Source organism: Ambystoma mexicanum, chromosome 6q (assembly GCF_040938575.1).
Source record: "Ambystoma mexicanum isolate Mex_15411 chromosome 6q, UKY_AmexF1_1, whole genome shotgun sequence".
NCBI lineage: Eukaryota > Metazoa > Chordata > Amphibia > Caudata > Ambystomatidae > Ambystoma > Ambystoma mexicanum.
Genome location: NC_090937.1, coordinates 1168054036 through 1168077463, shown reverse-complemented (window position 1 = coordinate 1168077463; position 23428 = coordinate 1168054036). Strand labels below are relative to the sequence as shown.

Below are 23428 nucleotides of genomic sequence, written 5' to 3'. Positions count from 1 at the left end.
GTGGAAACTTACTGCCATTCTGACCCTGTGTCCCTGCAAGGTATTCTCTTCATGTGCCAGACCACTGACCACGCCATGATGCCCACCTAGCAGATCCCCAACTAACATTAGACCCCTACTGCAGTATATCGTTGCCTATCAATAACAAATGCCACTTACCGGAGATTCTTGTGAGTACAGACCCACACTTCAAACAGTGTATTATAGTGGTCAAGACCCTTCACCTAAGGCCTGTATAATCCAATGTTAATTGATAGTATAGATATGTGACTTTTATAGAGACATAACCGACTGAAAGACTTTGAACAAGTGTTATTTAGTGCATGCATTATTGATAATATATTATGTTAGCTTAGATAGTGACCACCCCGCTTCACAGCGACCTGAACTTCCCCCATTCCGAGCACAGATGTCTGACGTCCATCCTTGAATGGAGACACACTTGATGCATTTAAAAAATCGAAACAACCGTTGTTAAAATATATGTGGTGTTTTATTTTGTATCTTATTTTGATGACACAAAAATACAAGACTTTAAACATTGTACAGTTCAGGTTGCAGCACAGCGCGAGAAAATCCCATGTACTGACCGCTGTCACTCGGGAACGTTTCTCTTATGGCACGAACGGCACAGGCGGGTATCACTCTTCGAACGCGGTGTCCTAGCCTCCCGTGTAGCCACCATGTAAAGGAACGATAGGCCACCAGCCTGTACCACCTGTGAAAAGGAATGAAACAAACTGTTTTTAAATGACCAAGATAAGTTTAATAAATATTTGTTGTCAATGACAATTCTTGTAACTAATGGCATTCTGCTCGGACAAATGCTATCTAGACACTGCACACTATTGAACGACTTTCGTGCGTTACAATGATATGTATATGTAATTTTGGATATAGTAGAAGACCATGAAATGGGAGTGGCATGACAAGCAGAGTATATTTACTCGTTACTCGGATTACGAGGACGAACAGTTGCGCGAAGTTCGTGCATAAGCACCATCATTATCCTCAACACGGACCGTGTGAGGCAGGCTGCCCTGAAGTCTGGCAGCTCGGTGATGCATTGCGGTCGTGGCTCGCCTTCAGAAATGTAGGCCACGCATCCCGAGTTTTCACAGCAGCAGCAGTTCTCGTCCTCGGTTGGCATTCGCTCACACCGATTGCATGTGCACCAGGTGGAAACACCGTCCATGCGACTAGGTCCAGGCTCTTCAGGTGTTGAATCGTCCTCCCAACTGCCGTCCGAAGACCCATCGTTTTCGCGTGTTTCCGTTTCCAGTAGTTCCGAGTATACTCGGGCTCGTACATGTAGGGCATTATTGTAGCCATTGTGTGTAAAACAAACTAAAATAATTTATAGCGGTGGTACTGGTATCTGTTCAGATGGGCTACAAGCAAGGAAGGTAGCTGACCAGAGCACAGAAACGAGTCACAGAATACTCAAAGTAACATAGAGAGAGGAATAGAATCGAAAATCTTCTGCTGTGTGTTGTGAAACAGTCTGTTTATACTTATTGAGGAAAGAGGCGTCCAGCCATTTCCATGGCGACACGTCATTAGCTGAAGCGCAGCGAATGTTGACACGAGACATGCTTTGGCATTGTGAAATGGGCGGTACGCGTCTGCTGATGACAGGCTCAGGGGATATGATTTAGTGCCGCAAAAGCAGGTCAGCCAGGGCGATGGGGGAAATGATAGGATTATCACAAAATGGCAGCTCCCTGATGCCTGTTTTCGCGTGCGTTTAATGGACGAAAACTCGGGTAAGGTCCATAGGAAATTTTTCTAAAATCGAGCGACTTAGGCTTAAAAACACATGGCTGACCCGTAGGGGCAATAACATTTTTTGACCGAACCATTCCTTTAAGAATGTGGATCCTTTTGCATGTGGAATTCCCATGGTTCTGTCTTTTTTGATTTCTCCAGCATGGGGTCTGGCATGGATTCACATGCTCATGAATATTCCCCGTCGTCAGGCTGGGAATCCTCGGTAAAGAAAAATCAGTATCAGTTTCGTTTCTGATCTGTCTTTCGTAGTAGTAACCAATCGCTGATCTCTGCGTCATACTGACCACAGCCAATGACTGCCATCTCCCTAAGCCCCGCCTCTGGCAGCCATCTTCAGATTTTTACCGCACGTTCAAGTGTTGGGATCCTCGTGCTATTGCTCTCGAGCTTTGGTGCTTTTTTCACGCTTTTTCTTAGGAAAATGTTTTCTTTTTTGGTCAAAAGAGCCTCAAGCTCCACCGTTTCTTTATCCGATCAACGGGGACCCATGTTGTTTTCTTCTACGCCCCTCAAGGGTGAAGATTTCGTCGAGCCACGCTTTTGGAGGACTCCAGAAGTTTCTCAGGCCCATCTCGATCATGGCCCAGGAGAAGGGAAGCTCGACGCCGGAAAGCTGTTCAGGGTCTGCCCTGGATGCCAGCTTCAGAATGTTTTTAAGGAGGACGAATACTCCCTTTGCCTCTACTGCCTGGATGAGGACAAGACGCACGTGGAGAAGGACTGTGCGTTTTGCGGCAATATGTCGGAGCGGACCATGAAGGACCGCCATCTGCGTCTTGCCAACTGGCTTGTAGGGAAGAGCCCGTCAGGCGAGAAGAAGAAGAAGTCCGAGCGGTCTTCTAAGACCTTTGAGGGCGCCCCGGCGACGGGGGTCCAACAGAAGGCCAAGCACCGAACGGTCGGGCTCTACGGGCGCCAGGCAGGGCGCATCCTCCCCGGCGCCATCAACCACGAGCCACCGCTCTGGCTCGGGTAAGAGGAAGGCCGAGCACCCGGCGAAGCTCCTGGAGAGACCCCGGTCGAGCTCGAAGGCCCCATCAGAGGGGGAGCGAGGCGGTGACCCTCCCCCCCAAGGAGAAGGCGGTGAGCGCACCTAAGGTGGTGAAAGCCTTGATCCACCTGGCCAAGGCCTCTATCGAGACAGTCGCGGCGGCCCTTGCTCAGCCTGTGGAGGCTACACCAGTGGTGGTGACCTCGGGGCCCAGAGTCTCCCTGCCACCGCGGAGGGAGTCCTCTTTCATGCCCATCGACAGGACCACCGTGAAACCTCAGACGGAGAAGAAAAAGGGGGGGAAGGAGGTCTTAGTGGATTCGGCCTCAACCTCTGAGGAGGAGCTGATCGAAGTCTTAAGCCACGGCGTTGGCGTGGAAGAAGACCAGCCCGTCGGGAGGGACCCCGACGTAGGAGACGACGAGAATGTCGAGGGTGCCGACGAGGCTCCTGACCGCCCGTCGGAATCCCCTCAACCAGTGCCGCAAGACAACTCGGCGGCCATTTTGTTGGCTATACAGTCCTTGTGCTCGGAGATGAGGACGAGATTGCCGTTACCACCAACGGAGGAACCTTTCCCGACAGGGGACCCGGAGCCAGGCCCTTCTGGGAGCCCTCCTCCTAAGAGAAGGATTCATCCTCCACCTCCTTTTCAACCATCGCGCCCTGCTCAGCCCTCTTCCCTGTCCACGACCCGTGGGGATGATACGGGGACTGACACGGCCGCGACTGGCACAGACGACGAGGTTTACGACGATCTCCTGTCGTCACCTCCTCCCCGGGCTTCCCCGCCCGACGAGATTGGATCGTTTCATGCCATGATCGCCAGGGCATCCGAGCTTTTCCAGCTCTGCCCGGAAGAGAAGAAGAAGGAAGGTTTCCTTTATCAACGGCGCGAGACCAAGAGGAAGACGGTCCTCGCTGTACCTCTACTGGAAATCGCCCCCCCTACTGGACTTCTTACCAGACGACAAGAAGGCGGAGGCCCTAGAGATCTTGCAGGAAGGAGAAGTGGTGTGGGACCACGCCATTACGATAGCGACGGACATCGCTGACACTGGATTTCGCCAGTTGGGCAACGGCGTGTGCCTTAGACGGCGTGGATGGCTCAAGGCAACTGACTTCCGTCAGGACATGCCGTTCGACGGGAGCAACCTGTTTGGGAAAACAGTGGACGATTCCCTACAAGCCATCAAGACGGACACGGAGACGGCCCGGGCTCTTGGTGTTCTCCAGCAACGACGGCCGCCCTTTCGGAGCGGCGGAGGCAAGCAGGGTGCCTCCAAAGGTTCCGACGGCAGATTTTCCACCTATCGTCAAGCGGCCAGTTCGTCGTCACAGGAAGCCTACAGGGGACAAGGCAAGTCGGGCGGACCCCGCCGTCGTCGCCAAGGAGGACAAGGCGGCAAAGCCTTGTTGAAGCAGGACTGAACCGGCCGTGGGGTCGGGCCCCCACCGAAGCACCCCGGTGGGAGGCCGGCTGGCGAGCTTCATCAGCGTGTGGGAGTCCATATCCACCGACCATTGGGTGCTGGACGCCCTGGCCCAGGGTCACGCGCTCGAGTTTCTAGAGAAGTGTCATGATCTCTGCTTCCAAAAGGTCAGGGTTTTCCCAACTCCCTTGGAAGCAGATCCATAACCCAGGTTCCGAGTGCCAACCAGTCCCAATTGGGACCTTTTGGACCCAGTCCTGGCGCCAGTGGCACCAGGCTCATAAATATGCCCAGTCCCAGCGCTGGAAGCGCCGGGCTCATAATGCTTGGGTGGACTTACCTGCAGCAGACCATGCTGCTTACTTGCCTGCCAGTTGAGCCTCTGATCCTCTTCTGTTTGGAACTACTTTTCCTGTTGGGTGGGGCAGGAGCCACTCCCTAGATTCAGAACACTGGAACTCTTCTGGAAAGCAGGAACTCTTTTCTTACCTAGGCGTGGCTGTGGAAGGAGACACCTAAGCACTACGGAGGCTATTTAAACCACACCCGATGGATGAATCTTGCTTTGCGTTATTCTGCATCCTCTGCAGCAGAACGCTCATCGTGTCTTCTGCATCTGATCCTGGGCCTAAGGAAAAAGGCTTACCATCATGAATCCAGTCTTCAGCAACACCTATAAAGACAAGAAAGAACAGGTTAGCATTACGGTCTTCAGTGACAGCTCTTCACTTACCTGGTCCATCGGCTGTCACCAACGCCTCGCGCTGCATTCCGGCATCTGAAAGACAAAGGCTTACCTACTCTTCGTGCGCTCCGGAGGTCTTCAAACTGCATTCCGGCATCTGAAAGACAAAAGCTTACCAACTCTTTGCACGCTCCGGAGGCCTTCGGCGCTGCATCCCGCATCTGAAAGACAAAACAAGGTGCGTTTAAAGACATTGGGGAACTTTAATACTCACGTGCCATTACTCCTTTCCACATCTAACCCAGTGGGTATTCCGGCACCCTGCAGCCGCTCCGAACTTGTACCTGCAAAATAAAAAGACAGTTAGAGCGCATCGTGAAGCAGGCAACAAGCGCTTACTTACGTGCTTCCAGGCGCTTCTATTCATCACACGGGCTCCATCTTCAACTCACTTCAGCCCGTCATCCGCCATCGCCGGAAACCTGCAAAACAAGAAACATCATTACTAAAGACTTTAAAGACATTAGAATTACTCGAAACTTACCGTTCGTGCAGTAAACGACGGACAGTAGTCCTCTGAAGTCAAGAGGCCTGCTCCCCTTATCCAGTGAAGAAACTGGTTACAGCACCCTGCCCCGAGGCAGATGGAGAGCACGGCGTTCACTTACCTAAGGTGAGAGCGTTAACCTTTGGGGTTCTACAGGAGAAGAGAAAGGGAAGAAGAGAGAGACATTCAATAACCCAGTTCCTTAATCCCATATTTTCTATCTGCAGACATCTTACCCTTCGAGTCAAACATACAGTGCACAGAGGTCCAGCCCAAAGAGCCAGCCGTGTGTTACACATCACCTTTGAAGATACGGTATACGCCCAGTCAAGACCGGCGCCTCTACGGGAATCAGGTGAGCGTTACAAGAAGTGCCCGCGCGTCCCCCCCGTGGCCAGGAAGGAACATCACGTCCCTCAACTTCTCTTGGAGGTAAAGGCGATGCTCAAGAAAGGCGCCATCGAGCTCGTCCCAAAGAGGCTTCAGGGCTCCGGAGTTTACTTAAGATACTTCCTCGTGAAGAAGAAGACGGGAGGATTGCGTCCCATCCTGGATCTATGACGACTGAACAAATTCATCAAGGCACAGAAGTTCCGGATGGTCACCCTCCAGCACGTCCTGAGTCAACTGGAGGAGGGCGATTTCCTGTCGTCGTTGGATTTGGAGGATGCCTACTTCCATATCCCCATCCTAAAGGGGCACCGAAAGTTTCTCAGATTCGTGGTCCAAGGGCGTCACTACCAGTTCAGAGCCCTTCCCTCCGAATTGAGGTCGGCACCCAGGGTGTCGACCAAGTGCCTCGCACCGGTGGCGGCGCGGCTGCGCCTGTAGGGGATCTACGTCTACCCCTACCTGGACGACTGGCTCATCCAAGCAAAGACAAAGGAGCTCGCCGCGGAGCACACGGCGAGGACCGTCCGACTACTCACGGACCTGGGATTCTCCATAAACTACGCCAAGTCCCACCTGGTGCCCGCGCAAGACGCACTGTTTCTGGGAGCGAAGCTCGACACAGTGGCGCTTCTGGCCTCTCCGTCGGAGGAAAGGACGAGGGCCATCTTGGGCAAGGTGCAGCGGATGCTTGTTGCGGACGCGGCCCGGGTGAGGTCCATCAAGTCCCTCCTCGAAATGATGTCTTCTTGCATTTATCTCATCCGCCTGTGCAGGCTTCGGATGCGCCCGTTACAGGAGTTCCTGGACGCTCGCTGGATCCAGACGATGGGCAGCTTCGAGGACAGGATCACACTCAACGAGAGCTTCCGACGAGCGATCCGGTGGTGGGGCACCTGCGCGCATCTGACGGCGGGCATGGACTTCCAGACCCCGGCCACCAGAAGACAGTGACCACGGATGCCTCCCTGGAAGGGTGGGGAGCGCACACCAAAAATCTGCACGCGAGGGGCCTTTGGCTGCCGACGGAGAAGTCCCTCCATATCAATGTCCTGGAACTCCGTGCAGTGTTTTGGGCCCTCAGGTCCTTTCTTCCGCCCTTCGAGGGCAAGGTGGTGAGGATCTTCACCGACAACACCACCACCATGTTCTACATCAGGAAGCAGGGCGGTACCAGATCCCCAGCCCTGTCCAAGGAGGCTCAGGATCTGTGGCATTGGGCCGTCGCCCAAGGGATGTTTCTGGTGCCGTTTCATCTGGCAGGAATAAAAAACACCATCGCTGACTCGCTCAGCAGAGAGCTGCGCTCGTGCCACGAGTGGGAACTACGACAGGATCTAGTGGACCACCTCTTCCGACGGTGGGGCACACCCCAGATCGATATGTTCGTGACGGCGACGAACTCCAAGTGCCGGAGGTTCGCCAGCAGGTTTCCCCAGCCGAGGAGCATGGGCGATGCTTTCTCGTTCCCCTGGGAGGGCCTGTTCCTATATGCGTTCCCTCCATTGCCGCTGCTGATCCGGCTCATCAACCAGCTCAAGAGGTCACGGTGCAGGATGATCCTCGTCGCACCTGCGTGGCCGAGGCAGATATGGTTCCCGGATCTTCTGGACTTGTCAGCGTCCCCGTCAATGAAGCTGCCAGTGGACGCAGATCTTCTTGCCAGGGAAGGAGGCGCCATCCTCCATCACGACCCGAAGTCGTTGAACTTGCAGGCCTGGCTTCTGCAGCGTTAGAGTTTGGAGGTTACGACATACCGGCCGACTGCAGAGAGGTTCTTGCAAAGGCCAGGGCGTCCTCAACTCTTAAATGCTACGGACACAAATGGAAGAGGTTCTCTGTCTGGTGCCACGCACAGAAGATTAACCCTCTACGGATTACGGCTCCTCAAGTACTGCCGTACCTGCTGACGCTGGCCAAGGCTGGACTGGCGCACGCTGGATCAAGATTCATCTTGCTGCGATCTCCCGATACACCAGAACCACGGGACGGACGTCTTTGTGGTCTCATCGTCTGGTGAAAGAATTCATGATGGGACTGTTCAGATCGTTCCTGCCGGTGAAGGCCCCGGCCCCGGCGTGGGAGCTCAACGTGGTGCTGACCAAGCTCATGGGACCTCCGTTCGAGCCTCTGCACTCAGCTCTGTTGAAGTTCTTGTCGTGGAAAACAGCGTTTCTTGTGGCCATTACCTCCGCACGACGGGTGGGAGAGATCCAGGCCCTTTCCTGCAAGCCCCCGTACTTGACTTTTCACGACACGAGGGTAGTGCTCAGGACGCACCCCTCCTTCATGCCCAAGGTGCCGTCGGACTTCCACCTCAACGAACCCTTGGTGTTGCCTGTTTTCTTCCCGTCGCCTTCGTCGCTGGCTGAAAGGACTTTGCACTCGCTGGATGTGGCTAGAGCGCTGAAGTTCTACGTGGACTGCACGAAGAGTTTTCGGAAGAAGTCACAACTTTTTGTGAACTTTGGACCTATCAATCAGGGGAAGGCTCTCTCGAAGGCTTCCATTTCCAGATGGCTCTCCGGCTGTATCATGTACTGTCATCGGTTGGCAAACCGGCCGCTGCCTGGCCGTCCGAGAGCCCATTCCACCAGTGCGATCGCAGCTACCACGGCGTTCCTATCTGGTGTGCCCTTGCTGGACATCTGCAGGCTGCTACGTGGAGGTCGACGCACACCTTCACGAAATTCTACTGCGTCGATTGGGATTCCAGGGAGCAGTCCAGGGTCGGCCAAGCAGTGCTGCGCAACCTGTTCGCCTAAGGTGAGCCTGGTGAGGAGGTAAGAATTGCTTAATGTTGAGTTTTGGATGTAATGCTTAATGTTGAGCCTTTTCCACCTTCCGTGGTTGTGCCTGTGTGTACTGATATGTATTCTTTTATTCATGAGCATGTGAATCCATGCCAGACCCCATGCTGGAGAAGGAACAAGTTACTTACCTGTAACTGTTGTTCTCCAGCATGGGTCTGGCATGGATTCAGATGCAAACCCTCCCGCCTACCCCTCTGCGGCTCTTCACTTGGTCATACGGCCACTTCACGTGCTACCAAATCTGAAGATGGCTGCCAGAGGCGGGGCTTAGGGAGATGGCAGTCATTGGCTATGGTCAGTATGACGCAGAGATCAGTGATTGGTTACTACTACGAAAGACAGATCAGAAACTGATACTGATTTTTCTTTACCGAGGATTCCCAGCCTGACGACGGGCAATATTCATGAGCATGTGAATCCATGCCAGACCCCATGCTGGAGAACAACAGTTACAGGTAAGTAACTTGTTCCTTCTCTGGCCCACAGGGGCCTACCATTAAAGGTTACCTGGCGGCGCTGTCCCTATTTAAGCGCTCGTCTGAAGAGTGTTCCTATTTTAAAATTCCTTTTAATTTCTCAGTTTCTGAAAGGGCTCACTAATGTGTTCCCTCCGTCACCTTTCCAGGTGCCGGGTTGGGATTTGAACCTTGTTCTCAAGTTTCTGATGGGTGCTCCGTTTGAGTCTTTGCATTCATGCCCTTTGAGACCGTTAACTCTTAAAACTGTATTTTTGGTTGCGGTCACTTCCGCTCACAGAGTGAGTGAGTGAGTTACAGGCACTTTCAGTTAAGCCACCATTCACTGTGTTTTATAAGGACAGGGTTGTCCTTAGAGTTCGTCCTTCTTTTCTTCCGAAGGTGGTGTCGGAATTTCATTTAGGCCAGAAGGTTGTTCTTCCGGCATTTTATCCTCCTCCACATCCTGGTAAGGAAGAGGAGAGGCTCCATAGGCTTGATCCTAGGAGAGCGTTAAGCTTTTATATTTCACGCATGTCCCGGGTCAGAGTGGATGATCAGCTCTTCATTGGTTATGCTGGAAAGCGTTTGGGTCAAGCTGTGACGAAACAGACTTTGTCTCGCTGGATTATTTTGGCTATCTCTGAATGTTACCGCTTGACGGGTAAGGACCTTCCAGTCGGCTCCTGGGCCCATTCTACCAGGGGTATGGCTGCCTCTACTGCCCTGCAGAGGGGTGTTCCTATTCGCAACATCTGTGATGCAGCCACCTGGGCTTCGGTACATACTTTTGTACGTCACTATTACCTCGATTCCATCCGGGGGCAGGATCTGGCCTTTGGCAAGGCGGTCCTTTTGATTGGGCATGCTAAATTTCTGTTTTCTAAATTCTTTACCCACCTCCTTGCATTGGTACTGCTTTGGGAGTCTGTCATAGATATGGAATACGTCGGAGGACCCAATCCCCTCGAAGAACAAGTTACTCTCTTACCTGGTAACGTTCTTTCGATGGGATGGTCCGACGACATATTCCATATCGCTCCCTCCCTATATTCCCTGCTGCAGAATTTCTTATGCGATTGCAGCTTAGGTTTCCGCAAGGCTTTGTGTGTCGGACTGGCAGAAGACTGGTGGCACACGTTCTGGGAAAAAATTACAACTGAGGCTATGGGCGTCGTGCGTCCTACTTATAACATCCAGTGACGTCGACCGTCGGAGGAGGTCCTCGAGGGCGGCGTATCGACGTAATCGATGCAGGACGCAGACGCCGAAGATTTTCTGAAGCGGCACAGCTGTGGTGATTACTGTCATAGATATGGAATACGTCGTCGGACCATCCCATTGAAAGAACATTACCAGGTAAGGGAGTAACTTGTTCTTCTTAATCGCACCATACCCTTAATTCTGTAGCAATGGACTTTCTAGATGGGGTGAACTCGCTGTGTTGCTAGTTAAACTCAGGAACTCATTTTCTTTCCCTAGAGGATACCTAACTTTTCACAGTTTAATAGGAACCTTAAGTACCACAGGAGATCACTGGCATGTTTTATATGCTCATTGAGGCTCTTCTTGCACTATGGCATGAAAATCCTACTGTTGAAGTATATATGCATTCTGTCCTCATTAAGGCATACTTGTACTGCTTGGAGCATGATGCATAACAGCAGTAATCATAAATATTGTGCCATGTTGCGCCAACATTGCGTATTTGCCTGTGTGGTTATGCCTAGCACAGATCCCTCTCCGCACATGCTGCACGACCTACCCACCAGTCCATTTGTTCCCCCCGATGGGGTGGGAACATCAGCTATTGTCTGAGGCTCTTCGAATGCTACATTTATTTGTTACATTTTTTTCCTTGCATTCAAGCCCCACCAGTTGTGTTTAGACCTTGCATTTTGTTTGACAAGGCGGACATGAAAATCGACCCTTTGTGTTTGCAATGTTTAGGGCCTGATTATTTCTTGCAGGATTACACTGGTGTGATGCATTTTTAACATTTTTTTAAATTGTTATTCACCAGTGAAGGCATTCGAAGGATTTGAGGTAAGTTGGGTTTTTGCTTTCACAGGTGTACTGGTAAGGTGAGTCGTTCCCGACAACTCACTAACACAGGCGGGGATCTCAGGCCCTATATCATGCTGTTATGTACAAGGTGCCAGCAAAGCAGCTGATGGGCCTATGAGACCTGACACTGGGAGGAATCATCAATTCTGAGGTGCCGAATCGGGAACCTTTTATTGGCCACAGGATCCTTCTCTACCACTGTATGCTTCCCCATCATTAAATATTCCCAAGCATTCCTCAAAGGTGCATAGTTGGTCCCATACACTTGCTTGGGGTTTCAAAAATGGGAGGCCATATGGAGGCTTCTTCTGACTCTCCTAAGAGACAAAAGACGAAGACACTTTCCCCAACTGGTGGACCCTGTACCCTCACACTTTGTGTGAGGCACCGTTTTCCACAGGGACTGACTACCTTTTCAATAGACACAAACCACTTAATCCATGACAGTAAGGACACATTCCTCAAAAGGGACAAGCCTGCCATACCGGTGTATTTCACATTCCTCTACGGACTTGAGTTTCCACCTATCAATTTACGCTTGAATTTCAATTGAAAGTTAATTAATTGGTGCCAACTCCAATAGCCATTTTTCCGTTGACCACATATTCCACACTGTAGAGACTACCAGACTCCACTGTAGTGTAATCAAGACTGCATTCAGCTTTGACTCATTATCAGTCGGACAAATCACTTAGTTGTAGATGAGATCCACTGACCAGAGCAACTGTTTCTAATATACATATCACACCTCCTGAGGTTTTGATAGCGCAGTTGTTTCTGCTTGTTCCATCCTCTATTTGCAGCGGCACTTCCCCTAGTGCCACCTTTGCAGCTTCTGCATGGAGAGGCTTCACAACCATCATGGGCACAGCCTGTTTCCCCATTAGAGCCAGACACTCCCCCTACCTTCTCCTCAGACACAAGTGAGTGACCTTCACATGTTTGAGGACACTGCAGTAAGTTCTTACCCTCTGTAAACAGGGAAGGTATGCTGAATGATATGCAATACCTGGAAGTCCAGACATTGGAACAGAGCAAGACCGGTGTTGGAGCAGCTGACCTGTCATTGTAACCAGGGAGACCTGTCATTCCCTTGTAACCCGATTTTGAAGGAGCAAAGAAAATAGAGATTCCAAACTGGTGATAAACAGAAAACTGGATGTCGAATACAGAACCTAGGGAGAAGAGCTAATCTTCATGGTGGCAAGTCAGCCTGCAGAAGTAATTATGGCCTCAGCTCAGAGCAGGTGCTACTCCGCAACCTCTTTGGTGACCACTTGCACACACTAATCTCCCCAAAAAGCACTGCATGCCATAGGCAAAGAGGTTTTTCTCAACAGCACTCTCCACCTTGTGCAGTCCAACGCGGATACCATCCTTTTGCCTGTAATTTGAAGCATTGGCAGGTGTTAGGAATACATCTCGATCCTTGTGGCTCAAGTGGAAAAAGCACCATAATCATCTTTCTCGACATCTTCCAAGATGGTTTTTCAAAATGGCGCGTTTTGCCTTACGACTGTGTTCTATTTATGTCACAAAACAGAACAGTCAGGTGCGTCGCTACAGCGCTCTGTAGTTTCCACTGCTTCAGTGAATTTAATTTATTCCTCGTAGCCCTTCTATTCCGTGACCGCAATAGCGGTTACTTTCTACTCATTCTTCCTCTTTCCTTCTGTTCCTTGTTCACGTTCGGTTACGCTCCTTCTTTCATCCTCCTCGGTTGCCTTGCTTCTGCCTTCTCTCTTTGAGCCCTCTGCTAGTTCTTATCATCTGCTACCATATTATTACCTTATCTCTGTTCCGCACTTTTGCCGGATTACTTTTTCTTATTTTCTGTTCTGTCTTTTTCTCAGCCTTTTCTCTCCTTCCTTTCAGTCTAATCTAATCTAATTCCATTACAACCTGCTTCCTGCTGGAATCATCCTTATCCATTCACTACTTACCTGGATACTCTTTACCTTCAGGATTACAGCTGTGCTGAACGTCAAACTACTTATTTTGACCACATTCATCCTGCAATTCATACTCTTGTCTCCATCAGAAAACCTCGACTATCCTGACATCCGAAACCTGGTTTTCTTCCCCTTGAGGGTTTCCCGAGGCCGCTGCCCGCAGGTTGCACGAAGTCCTGGTCATCCAGGCTTCTGAATACCTTGTGGGACTCCATCCATGAACTGCAACCACAACCACTTCTGCGTGCTACTGAACCGTGAGTTTTTCCTTGATTGCTAATAGCAGGACAATATGAAGTTTGTGCTAGATAGACAGGAATCATTTCAGCTGGCAGCTAGTAAGCAGGTTTATGGCTATACAAGAGTCTGCTGCAGACCATGTTGGCACTCCCGTCAGAGGAAGGTGCATGTAGATCTGCTTGACTGAAAAGAACAAAATGGGTGTCAGAAGAGCAGCATAAAGTAGGATCTTTCCCGCTTGGTCAGTTTTCTGATTTTGAAAGGAAAAGCTGCAGAGAATCAAAAGAAAAACAGAGCCCACTCAGGACCATGTCACTCTAGGCCATTAGTACAAAATTCTGATATCAACTCTCCTAACATTCTAATAGACGGGGAAATAGGCTGAGGCCTACAGGGATGTAGTTTGAATTGGAATCTCGGGACTGAAAAAGCAGAGCTCGATTTAACCTCCTCAGCTCAGTCAAGTATGAGACAGCCTGCGATGAAGGGTTTCTTCTGCTTCTTTTCTGCTACCAGTCAAAGAATTGGAATTCCAGTACCAAAGGAGCATACAACCCCAAGATGGGTCATAGAGTCCCACTTCAGCCAAAATTGGCGAACAATGCCAACAGATCCTCGGATAATGTATGTGGCTTCAAAGGGTTTTTGTGTTCCTCTAACCAGTCTTTCGTCCACACATCCCATTAGTGCCTCAAACTACTTTCATTGGTGCGCCATTCAGAGATCTTTATATTTCATCAGATAGGAACAGTAGAGGGGTCCCTTTCCTACAGAGCTTCAGATACAGTTTTACTCTGCAATCTTTTTGGTTCCAAAAAGATTAAACAGGGTTGCACATGATTCTCAACTTTTTGGATTTCAAAGCTTTCCCTCGAAAGGAGAAGTTTAAGATGGACACGTTCAGGTCCTCTCTTGCCTACAGCAAGGAAACTGGTTATAAGCCTTGGACCTGCAGCACATCCACATGCTACATCCTATTTCGTCCCACTTTCTTCATCTTTTACAACGCTTACACAGTGGCTCAATTTCAAAGTGCTAACCATCGTCTTCAGTATAACCATTGGGATTAATCTGAAAACTGTTAGGGGGCACAGGGTTCCCCAACAATGGCATCCAAGATTTGTAAAAAATACTATTGGACTGCACAGATGACAGTGACAAATGATTGGTAGCATATAAACAAAGTGAATTGTGGGTAGAGATGCACACCACTTCTAATTCGTTCGTTAGTTCACCAATAGTTAGCTCTAAGATGTTAACTTAACAATGACAACAGTACTTGAAAATCTACTTAAGGGCCACCCAGATAGTAAAGTGCTACCTTTACTGCAAAAATGATGAGACCTGGGAAGATTCACTGCACTAACACGGTGAATAAACTGTGGCACAGCAAATGGCAAAAGAATTACACTCGTTTGTTTGAATATCAAAGTTTTCAATGATTCCAAAAAATGCAAACATTCAGTTTCTTTGTTATATAAATCATATCTGTGTATTTTTCAACATCATACGCCAGTATTGTTCCTAGAACATTCTTATCAAATATTATATCTCAGATAATTTTTCTCAAAAAACACAATACTGCTCTTTGTAGTTCCCCTGAAATTAATTATAGAAAAAAACTAAATCAGTGTTCCATGGAAATATGTTTAAATTCAAGTGCTAAAACAAGTATAGGTGCTATGTTGCACTAACCTTAGTGCTGGACTTGGAGTTCCAGATGCTGTAAACATTGTAGAGGGACAACTCATGTACAATAGTCCAGCGGTTGCTTAGCAACCAAACCCGAGATGACAGAGAGGAGCATAGGAACTTAGCGTTCACCCAGCCCCGCCGTGGTACGGAAACAAAATTTAGGTAAATCTTTACACGCCATTTAGTTTTAGCGTATTTAAATATACTGAGTGAGATACAAGGCTTGACATTCTGCATTATGAACATCTACAGGGATTCAGCAAGACCCACACTTACCGACGACTAGATCCAGCTATGAAGTAAAAAAAGTCTGCATATAACTAGCATGGAGAGCTGACCGACACACAGGTAGGCAGTGTCATCGCAGACTGTACATATTGAAGTAACAGAGTAGCTCTAACACCCCCTAAACATAATTGTTGCACATTTTGCAGGACATTGTCCTCATAATCCTCCAGGAAGACGGGAACCTACCTGTGACCCGCAACTGACCCAGAAAGTTTTACCACAACTACTGGGCGAGGGTAAGCATATTATTTGTTACCCTTAATGAGAAGTAAGACAGACTGATTCCAGTGTGGCGTTAGGGGGACCCAGCGCTATTTTTTGGTGACTGGTCCCCCTGCCCCACACACATTACGAACTTTATGTTGATACTGATATGCATATATATTGCAGTGACAACATAATCTTGAAGATTAGAGACATCCGGACTGCACTCCAAGTCCAGCACTAAGGTTAGTGCAACATAGCACCTATACTTGATTTAGCACTTGAATTTAAACATATTTACATGGAACACTGATTTAGTTTTTTTCTATAATTAATTTCAGGGGAACTACAAAGAACAGTCACCCAATATTTAAACCTAAACATATTTTTATGTAATGTAAAATATCCCTGTTGTAACTTTGTTACTAATAACCTCTGATGTACAGCACTCCACTGTTTCTCAAAGCTAGGTATGTGCTTCATAAATACCCAAAATGAAATAATTAAAATGCCATAAATCATCAGGGAACCTACAAAAGAAGTGGAAGATTGATACTGGGGACATCTAAGAGGGATTTTAATGGCGCTTAAAGGCATGGTCTAGTAAAAAATGTTATTGTCCCTACGGGTCGGCCATGTTTTTTTAAGCCCAAGTGGCTCGATTTTAGAAAACTTTCCTATGGACCTTACCCGAGTTTTCGTCCATTAAACACACGCGAAAACAAGCACCAGGGAGCCGCCATTTTCTGATAATCCTATCTTTTCCCCGATCGCCCTGGCTGACCTGCTTTTGCGGCACTAAATCAATTCCCCCGCCCCTGAGCCTGACTTTATCAAAACATTCATATTCCCCGCCTCTCCCCGTGACGTTACTGTGCTGCGTAGGCAAACGCGCCCAGTCGTCTTCTACGCGACTCCTCACAGAACCCGGAAACCAACACAGATCAACTCACAACACAGCGCGCCACAATTCGGAATATGAAACTGTACTTTAAAATGAAACAGCAACACGGTACATTTGGTAAAGTACATTTATTTGACATTAAATGTTTAGAGAATATTCAGCAATTGACATATGAACTCCGGAAGCCATTTATTTTCTTTTATCTGTATCCGCAATAACTGTTCCATTTCATCTTGAGTCACGCGCTGTTCCTTTATGGTACACAGGGTGTTCATTTTCGTAAAAAGAATCACTTTGGAAGCACGGTGAACCGCAAGGCTGTTCCATCAACTAGGCACTAGTCCAGCCAAAAGGTTCATATGTTGCTTCTAGCCACTAGTACAGCGTAAGGGCATGTGGGCCCTTGGCGATCGTCCCATAATATGGTGACCGTGCTCCAATTGTTGACACGAAGCTGCAGGTGTCTGCTGAAGAATCCATCCGCCAATGTCTCAAACAGATGGCAGTGGCAGAAAGGGATCAAATACCTGTTATGAAAACAAAAAAATGATAATTAGTCTCGCTAGTCGAACTTCATTAATATTACTCATTTTATTTATTACGGCCGATCAGAAACTATTTGCTTGCAAGGATAGTTCAATGGAGTATGTTCGTCTCTAAAATCAATGCGAAAAGTAATGAGATAAATCGAGGCCAACACACGATGATAAACGACAGTCTACATGCGTGAGGAATGATATGATATATGATATGGCATGTGTAACGCGCCTATACTCAAGTGTTTCTAGGCGTGAAGAGGCAGGTGGGGAACAAGGGCAGACAGACAACGATCCTACTAGGCCAGGTGTCTTTCTGATCGCGCATGGGGAAGGGCTGTACATGGTTAGTTGAATACAAATTAAATAATAGGGCCAGCTGGTGGCAAGTGCAAGGTAATTGCCGGGAGAAGGGGCTGAAGGATACAGATACAGTGCTGTAGTGCAGGTAGGCAGTGCAGGGAAAAGTGGCTGGGCCAAGGACCAAGATCGGTGAGACCAGAGGACCTGCATGCCCATGTGCCCACTACGAACAGTTTTACTTGCTTTTCCTAGCTCTTCATTCATTCATTTATTCATGCATCCATTCATTAAATCTTCATTCCGGTATAAAAGCGTGTAAAGATTTACTTACATTATATTTGAAATTTCCATTGTGTCTCTTCGTAATGCAGTCTGTAAAACGGACCGTGCTCTTGACAATGATTTTTCGTATACTGACCTAAAATGAAACTCGGTCTAGTTTCTGAATTTTCTGCTTTATCGTCTCTTACGTTATTGCGCACTCCCTTCAAATGTAGTTCTTTCGGCATGGTCCCTGTCTCAAGGTCAAAAAACAATAGACCCTTCTACTTCCAGTGCGACTTGTGGGCCTCATCTGGGCGCTGCCCTTCGCATTCTTTATTTGCAACATCACATAGTATAGGCATCTGTGAGAACTTGAAGCTTAGAATCCGTCTATGTAGTGCGCCTCAATGTGCAAATGCGAACTGGCTTCTCTCCCAAATGCCACGGCCCGCTTGGCTGGCGCGTTCTAAGTGCCCCAATTTTGTCCCCGTTGTCTGCGAGCTTTGCAGCCCAAATTGAGACATTTAATTTTTGGCAGAAGGTCAGGGAAAGTATAAAGTACCACAGGAGTTGAGCTAAAAGTGAGATTTATTGTTTGTTTGTTTGTTTTATTATTTGCAATACGCAAGCCTCCCCTCCGTTAACAGTGCGCAGCATTTACATTTACATGAGATGAGACATGAGAAAAATATATACATACACATATGTGAGGTGAATAGAGAGAATTCAAAGACGACACCCAGCTTGTTCGCCACCCATGATGGTGAAGGTAGGGGTTAGGTTTACAGGTACACTGTACAATAACATTTATTTACAAAAAGACAATCGTATTGCAATTATTTAAACCGGGATTTGTACTTCACAATCAGCTGTGCTTCGGGTGGGCATGGCACAGTCGCAATGTTCGGTGGCAATGGATCACTGCTCTGCACAGAAACGTCCAAAATTCCATATCTGTGCTTCTCTAACACAGCAACAATAAGGCCTTTCACAAAGTCGAACTGCATTTCATCATAGACTGGTTTGATCACCCATTGCTTACTTTGTTTTAAAAACACCTTAGTGTAGCGAGGCATCCTTACTTTACCCCTAGTCCTAGATTGTTCACGTCCGACATTGCTTTTATGGGCCAAGACCGCTAGTAGAGTGCGATGTTTCATGCCCCGAAAGCTAAAATGCAAGCGCTTTGGCCTGTACTTTAGGCACATATTGTGGAACACCTCCAAATCTCCTGTGTGACAGAATTCTGTCAGTCCTCTCAAATCTCTTGATAGAGTTTTGTCGAAAACAATCTTCTCAATGGCTTTGTGTGTCGGTGAAGATGGAATCAACCACTTCTTCTTCCATGCCTCCTCTGGGGACAAAGGGCCATGTTCACATTGGTGGAAATGTTAATTTGCTGTCCAGCGGTGAACGTTGGTACAGTGGTGCATCAGTGACCGCCATTTTTCAAGTAGTATTTCCACTGACCCCTCAAGTTTTTGAGCTCCACCAAAGATGGTTGGTGATGGAATGTGACCACTGCAAAATACTTTCAAAACCTTTTTTTTTCCCTGCAGCCGAGATTTTCTTATTGATTGATTTAGCAAGATGCCATACGTCAAATTGATGTTTAATATGTGGGAACTGCTCTCTCATTGTCTTGGCAATTGAAACGTGTCTATCCGTGGCTATGAGGTCGATGTGCATTCCCCTCGATTGTAGATATTCCACTGATTTTATAAAACCTAGTTTCTCCATGGCCACGGAGGATGTACATTGTGTTACCTGCACGACCACCAAACTCACAATTTTCTTACTATCCATGTCCTGAAAGTGGTAGGTGCAGTACTTGGCAGAAAATCCAGGGCTGTCGCACTGTCCGTCGCCGGCTAGCCTGAAACCTTTGCCTTCGAATGTACTTGCTTGAGACAATTGTTCAATTTTCCAAGCATCACTAATGGCCGGAAACAGATAATCACGTTGGTATGTGTAGTACAGCGCTTTAGAAATGAAATGGAGTCCCACAAACTGAAAGAAAGCCTCTAACTTTCTAAAACTGGAGCCACTAAAAAGTGATGCAGCTGCACACAGTAGTTTGCCTGCTGGCAGTTTCCCCAGCATCGGTTGTGCAGACCATGAGAACCTATGATTTAATCTACTGGCGGCATTTATTTTGACGTTACTGCCTTTTATTTGATGAGTCACATTAATCAATGGCTTCCCACATACTTTCCCTCTAATGGAATGCACACATTTCAGCATACTTATAATTTCCATCAAACAACTGTTGAATACAATGTATTTGCTCTCTTTCATTAGACTGTCATCCCGCGCCACGTTGTTTCGGCCTTTGACGTTGTGGAGATTTCAACACATTGGAAAGTAATATCGCTGATATCAAGTTCTGATGCGTCTATGGATGCTGCGGCTGGTTCATTCTCTGTCATTTCAACATCTATTACTTCAACATTGATGGGAGAACACAACAATGTCGACAGGTTTTTTGGTGGCAAATTTTTGGCGGGTGTAGATTGTGTAAATTGATCTGCAACTACTTCAGAGCTATCTTCAATACATTCAATAACATCTTCTTTTGGTGGTGCGGTCGCACTGTAGCTATGGTCCAATGCAACTTTGCTGTAGTCTCCAAACACAATTAATTCATGTTCTGGCCATTGGACATGAGCATCTCGAGCCTGAACATGCCTCGCCTCAATTAATAGTTCCTCCATAGTGTACACGGTCTGGCAAGCCACATCTCTCATTCGCTTCACGGTCTGTGTGTGTATAGTTCTGACACCCACGGGTAACTGGAGGAGAGATTGGAAAAGGGATGTTCAGTTTAAACACCAGATAAAGTATAGTACAATTGACTTGAAAAAAACATAAAATAGCAGCACAAAAAGAATTCTAAAGTTATGAACTGTTTGTAACTAACTTTATTTTTGTTTCTTTTCTTTGCAACGTTTTTGACTCGACCTTCAACATCTGCACGCTGTTCCTCCGATACGTATCCGCATGTCTCCCCTTCCTCTTGCGCTGCAACGACTATATTTTCTGTATCTGCATAGACGGCACGGAATGAGGCTCCATCGACTCCCTGAAACATAGTATTTTCATTACTGTGTATCAAAATATTGTTAGCATAAAACACACGTGAGGACGAACACACATGTACATCTCAATAGCCAAACACGATTTAAACATTGTATGGAACAATCAAACGACAAGTATTCGAGCTCTGATGACCTAGTTCGATGAAGCTGTCAGTATCCATACCTCTGGCTCTGCATGGACTGCCATGAATGGTTGTATTGGAGAGGAGGCATCAGCATCTCCCTGAAACACAGTACTTGCATTAGTATGCTTTTCAATATTGGAAACGCAACACACACTTGGGGTCGACGGCACAGGTACATATAAAGAGATAACCGCAAATAATGCATTGTCCAAAAGAATCAAGGAAAATCCAAATATGATCACATTTCATCGACTTATTTCAACGATTCCTTTACATCTGCATCATCTAAATGAGATGTTGTGATTGTGGTGGAAGCTTCGTCGTCTCCCTGAAACACAGCACTTGCGTTAATAGGGAAGAAAGCATAGAAAATGGAATCACGTTATATGATCATGCATGATGGAGCTGTCATTATCCATACCTCGTGCTGCTGAAGAATATCTATGGATGTTGCAAATGTAGTGCGCACTTCCGAAAGCTGTTGCGCCGATTCGTATACTTGAATGTCAGGCTCTGCATCAAGTGCAGGGGTTGACGCTCCATCAACTGCCTGAAACATAGTACTTGCATTAGTGAGGATTACAATTGTGAAAACATAACACACACCTGGGGTCGACAGCACAGGTACATATCAACGGCTAACCACGAATGTGTAGAACAATCAAACGACAAGAATTCCAGCTCTGATGATGATGCTCGATGGAGCTGTCAGTATCCATACCTCCTGATGTTGAAAAAACATCTAGAAATGTTGTAGATGTGGCGGACGCTTCAGCATCTCCCTGAAAGACAGTACTTGCATTAGTATGGATAACACTAATTATAACTGAAAACAAACACCAGTGGACGATAACTAAGGTGTATATCAATTGGAAAGCAGTAACCAAACATTCGGTAAAATAATTACACGATAGAATAAAACTATTACTTGACATGCATAAAACAAGTCTGTAGCGGATTAGCCTAGTAAGATTACCTGATACGCGCTAGAAGTGGTTGATAACTGCGACCACGTCAAGGATGTAGAATGTTCTTGCTTCAGATTCAAGGGATAGCCAAGAAGTTGTAAAGGTCAATTAATGATTGATAATGAAATGCCAATATTAAAAATAGCCATGTAAGCCGACAGAATACTTGAAAATGCTCAATACAGCACAGTTCCCTGTCCCCATATATATATACATTGCGTTTGTGGGTTATGAAATCGAAAAAGAATATATTGATAAATGTCATTATTAAAAAAACTATACTCCTATCAATATCGAAATTATTACAAGGGATAGAACACCTACAATACCAATTAATCCATTCGGCTACACACTACCGCAAGGCCGAAAGCTAAATCCGGACACTTGACTCACCGGTGGCGGAATGTGGACGAATAGAGTGGGAATAGCGTTTTCGCGCAACTTCCGTGTCGTTCGCCGTTTATTCTTCTTTGTTACCCAAGAAGTTGTGTACATGTCCAAGGAAAAGTGCTGGCTGCAGATGCGGTATCGATCACCCCTCTTGTCCTCTAAGACTTGTTGGACTCTACTTTCCAGCTCATCCAGTGGATATCCGCAATGTCTGACCCATTCTCTTATTCGATCAACAGTTTTCGGGAATACATGCATTGTAGTTCCTTCAGATTTCGCATGGGTCTTCGAAGGGCAACCGCTAATCGAACAGGCAGGCATTGTTGATAAATCTGAAAAGTAAATATCGACATTATTATACAATCTTCAAGAGTAAAGATTTGATACAAAAGTAAATGAATCATACAATGATCAAAGCACGGTTTGTTTTGGTCGGAGGAACTTTACCAGTTCATTATGTGCTGCTTAGTATTTGCATAAGTTGCAGAAATGTATAATTGATGTGACTGAAATCTGAACATGTGACTCGTCCCTTGGATGTTCTGTCTTGCACGAGAAGGAAACATTCTTACATTATAGACTGGACCCCCGAAGGATGCAATTCAATGACAATAGACACAGATGAAAATAAATAGATCTATTGATAGCATAGCAATGGAAACTCAAGTCAATACCAATGAGACCAATGAACATAGCACTATTGTGTACTCTACTCGAAAATAGATAGAAATTTAAAAATCTGCGAAATATGACCAGGATACATGGCCTTACCTTGACCAACAAACAGTTGGATTCAGCAAGCAGAGCAGTATGTTGCGGGAGAATAGGTGGATGGCCACAGGTAGCGCACTGATGGGTATGCTCGAAGCGGTCACAGAAGTTCACGGATAGCACGACGACGAGCAGATTAGCATAGATCTCAGTGGTTCCCAGGTAGCATGTTCAGGAGTTGACTTGCAAAGCACAAAGATGTTCTCATGAGACATATCGAGTGGTTTTTAAAGTATTAGAAACTGGGGTGTGTTTGTGAATGAATGACGTGTGTATGTCGTGGTATTAGGGGGGCGGCCTGCTTCAAGGGGAGGCCTGGCTGGAGACACGGGGTCTGAGGAGGCCATGTGACCGATGGCCCCTTGGCGTGGGACACCTATTGAAGTGTACATGCAGTTTGGCACCTTGGCCTTTCGCGCCCCTGACAGCCCCCCATGCCAGCGCTCATCCCCGGGTGTGAACCGCCTTTGATAGAGGGGGGTGGGATGGATGGGCCTGGGGCGTGCAGATAAGGCACA

The 23428-nt window shown here is 47.4% G+C and overlaps 1 protein-coding gene across 2 annotated transcripts in view; it reads left to right on the top strand.

The window, feature by feature from the left end:
• Window positions 1–23428, top strand: part of N4BP2 (NEDD4 binding protein 2) — a 2396815-nt gene that overhangs the window by 288074 nt on the left and 2085313 nt on the right. Inside the window, exon 1 of one of the 2 annotated variants that reach the window (XM_069631772.1) lies at window positions 13257–13381. The exons of the other annotated variant lie outside the window; for it this stretch is intronic. Within the exon in view, the coding sequence (XP_069487873.1) occupies window positions 13342–13381 (40 nt within the window). The 5' untranslated portion in view covers window positions 13257–13341. Of the gene's footprint in view, window positions 1–13256; window positions 13382–23428 lie in introns of those variants that run through there. 2 annotated transcript variants of the gene reach the window in all.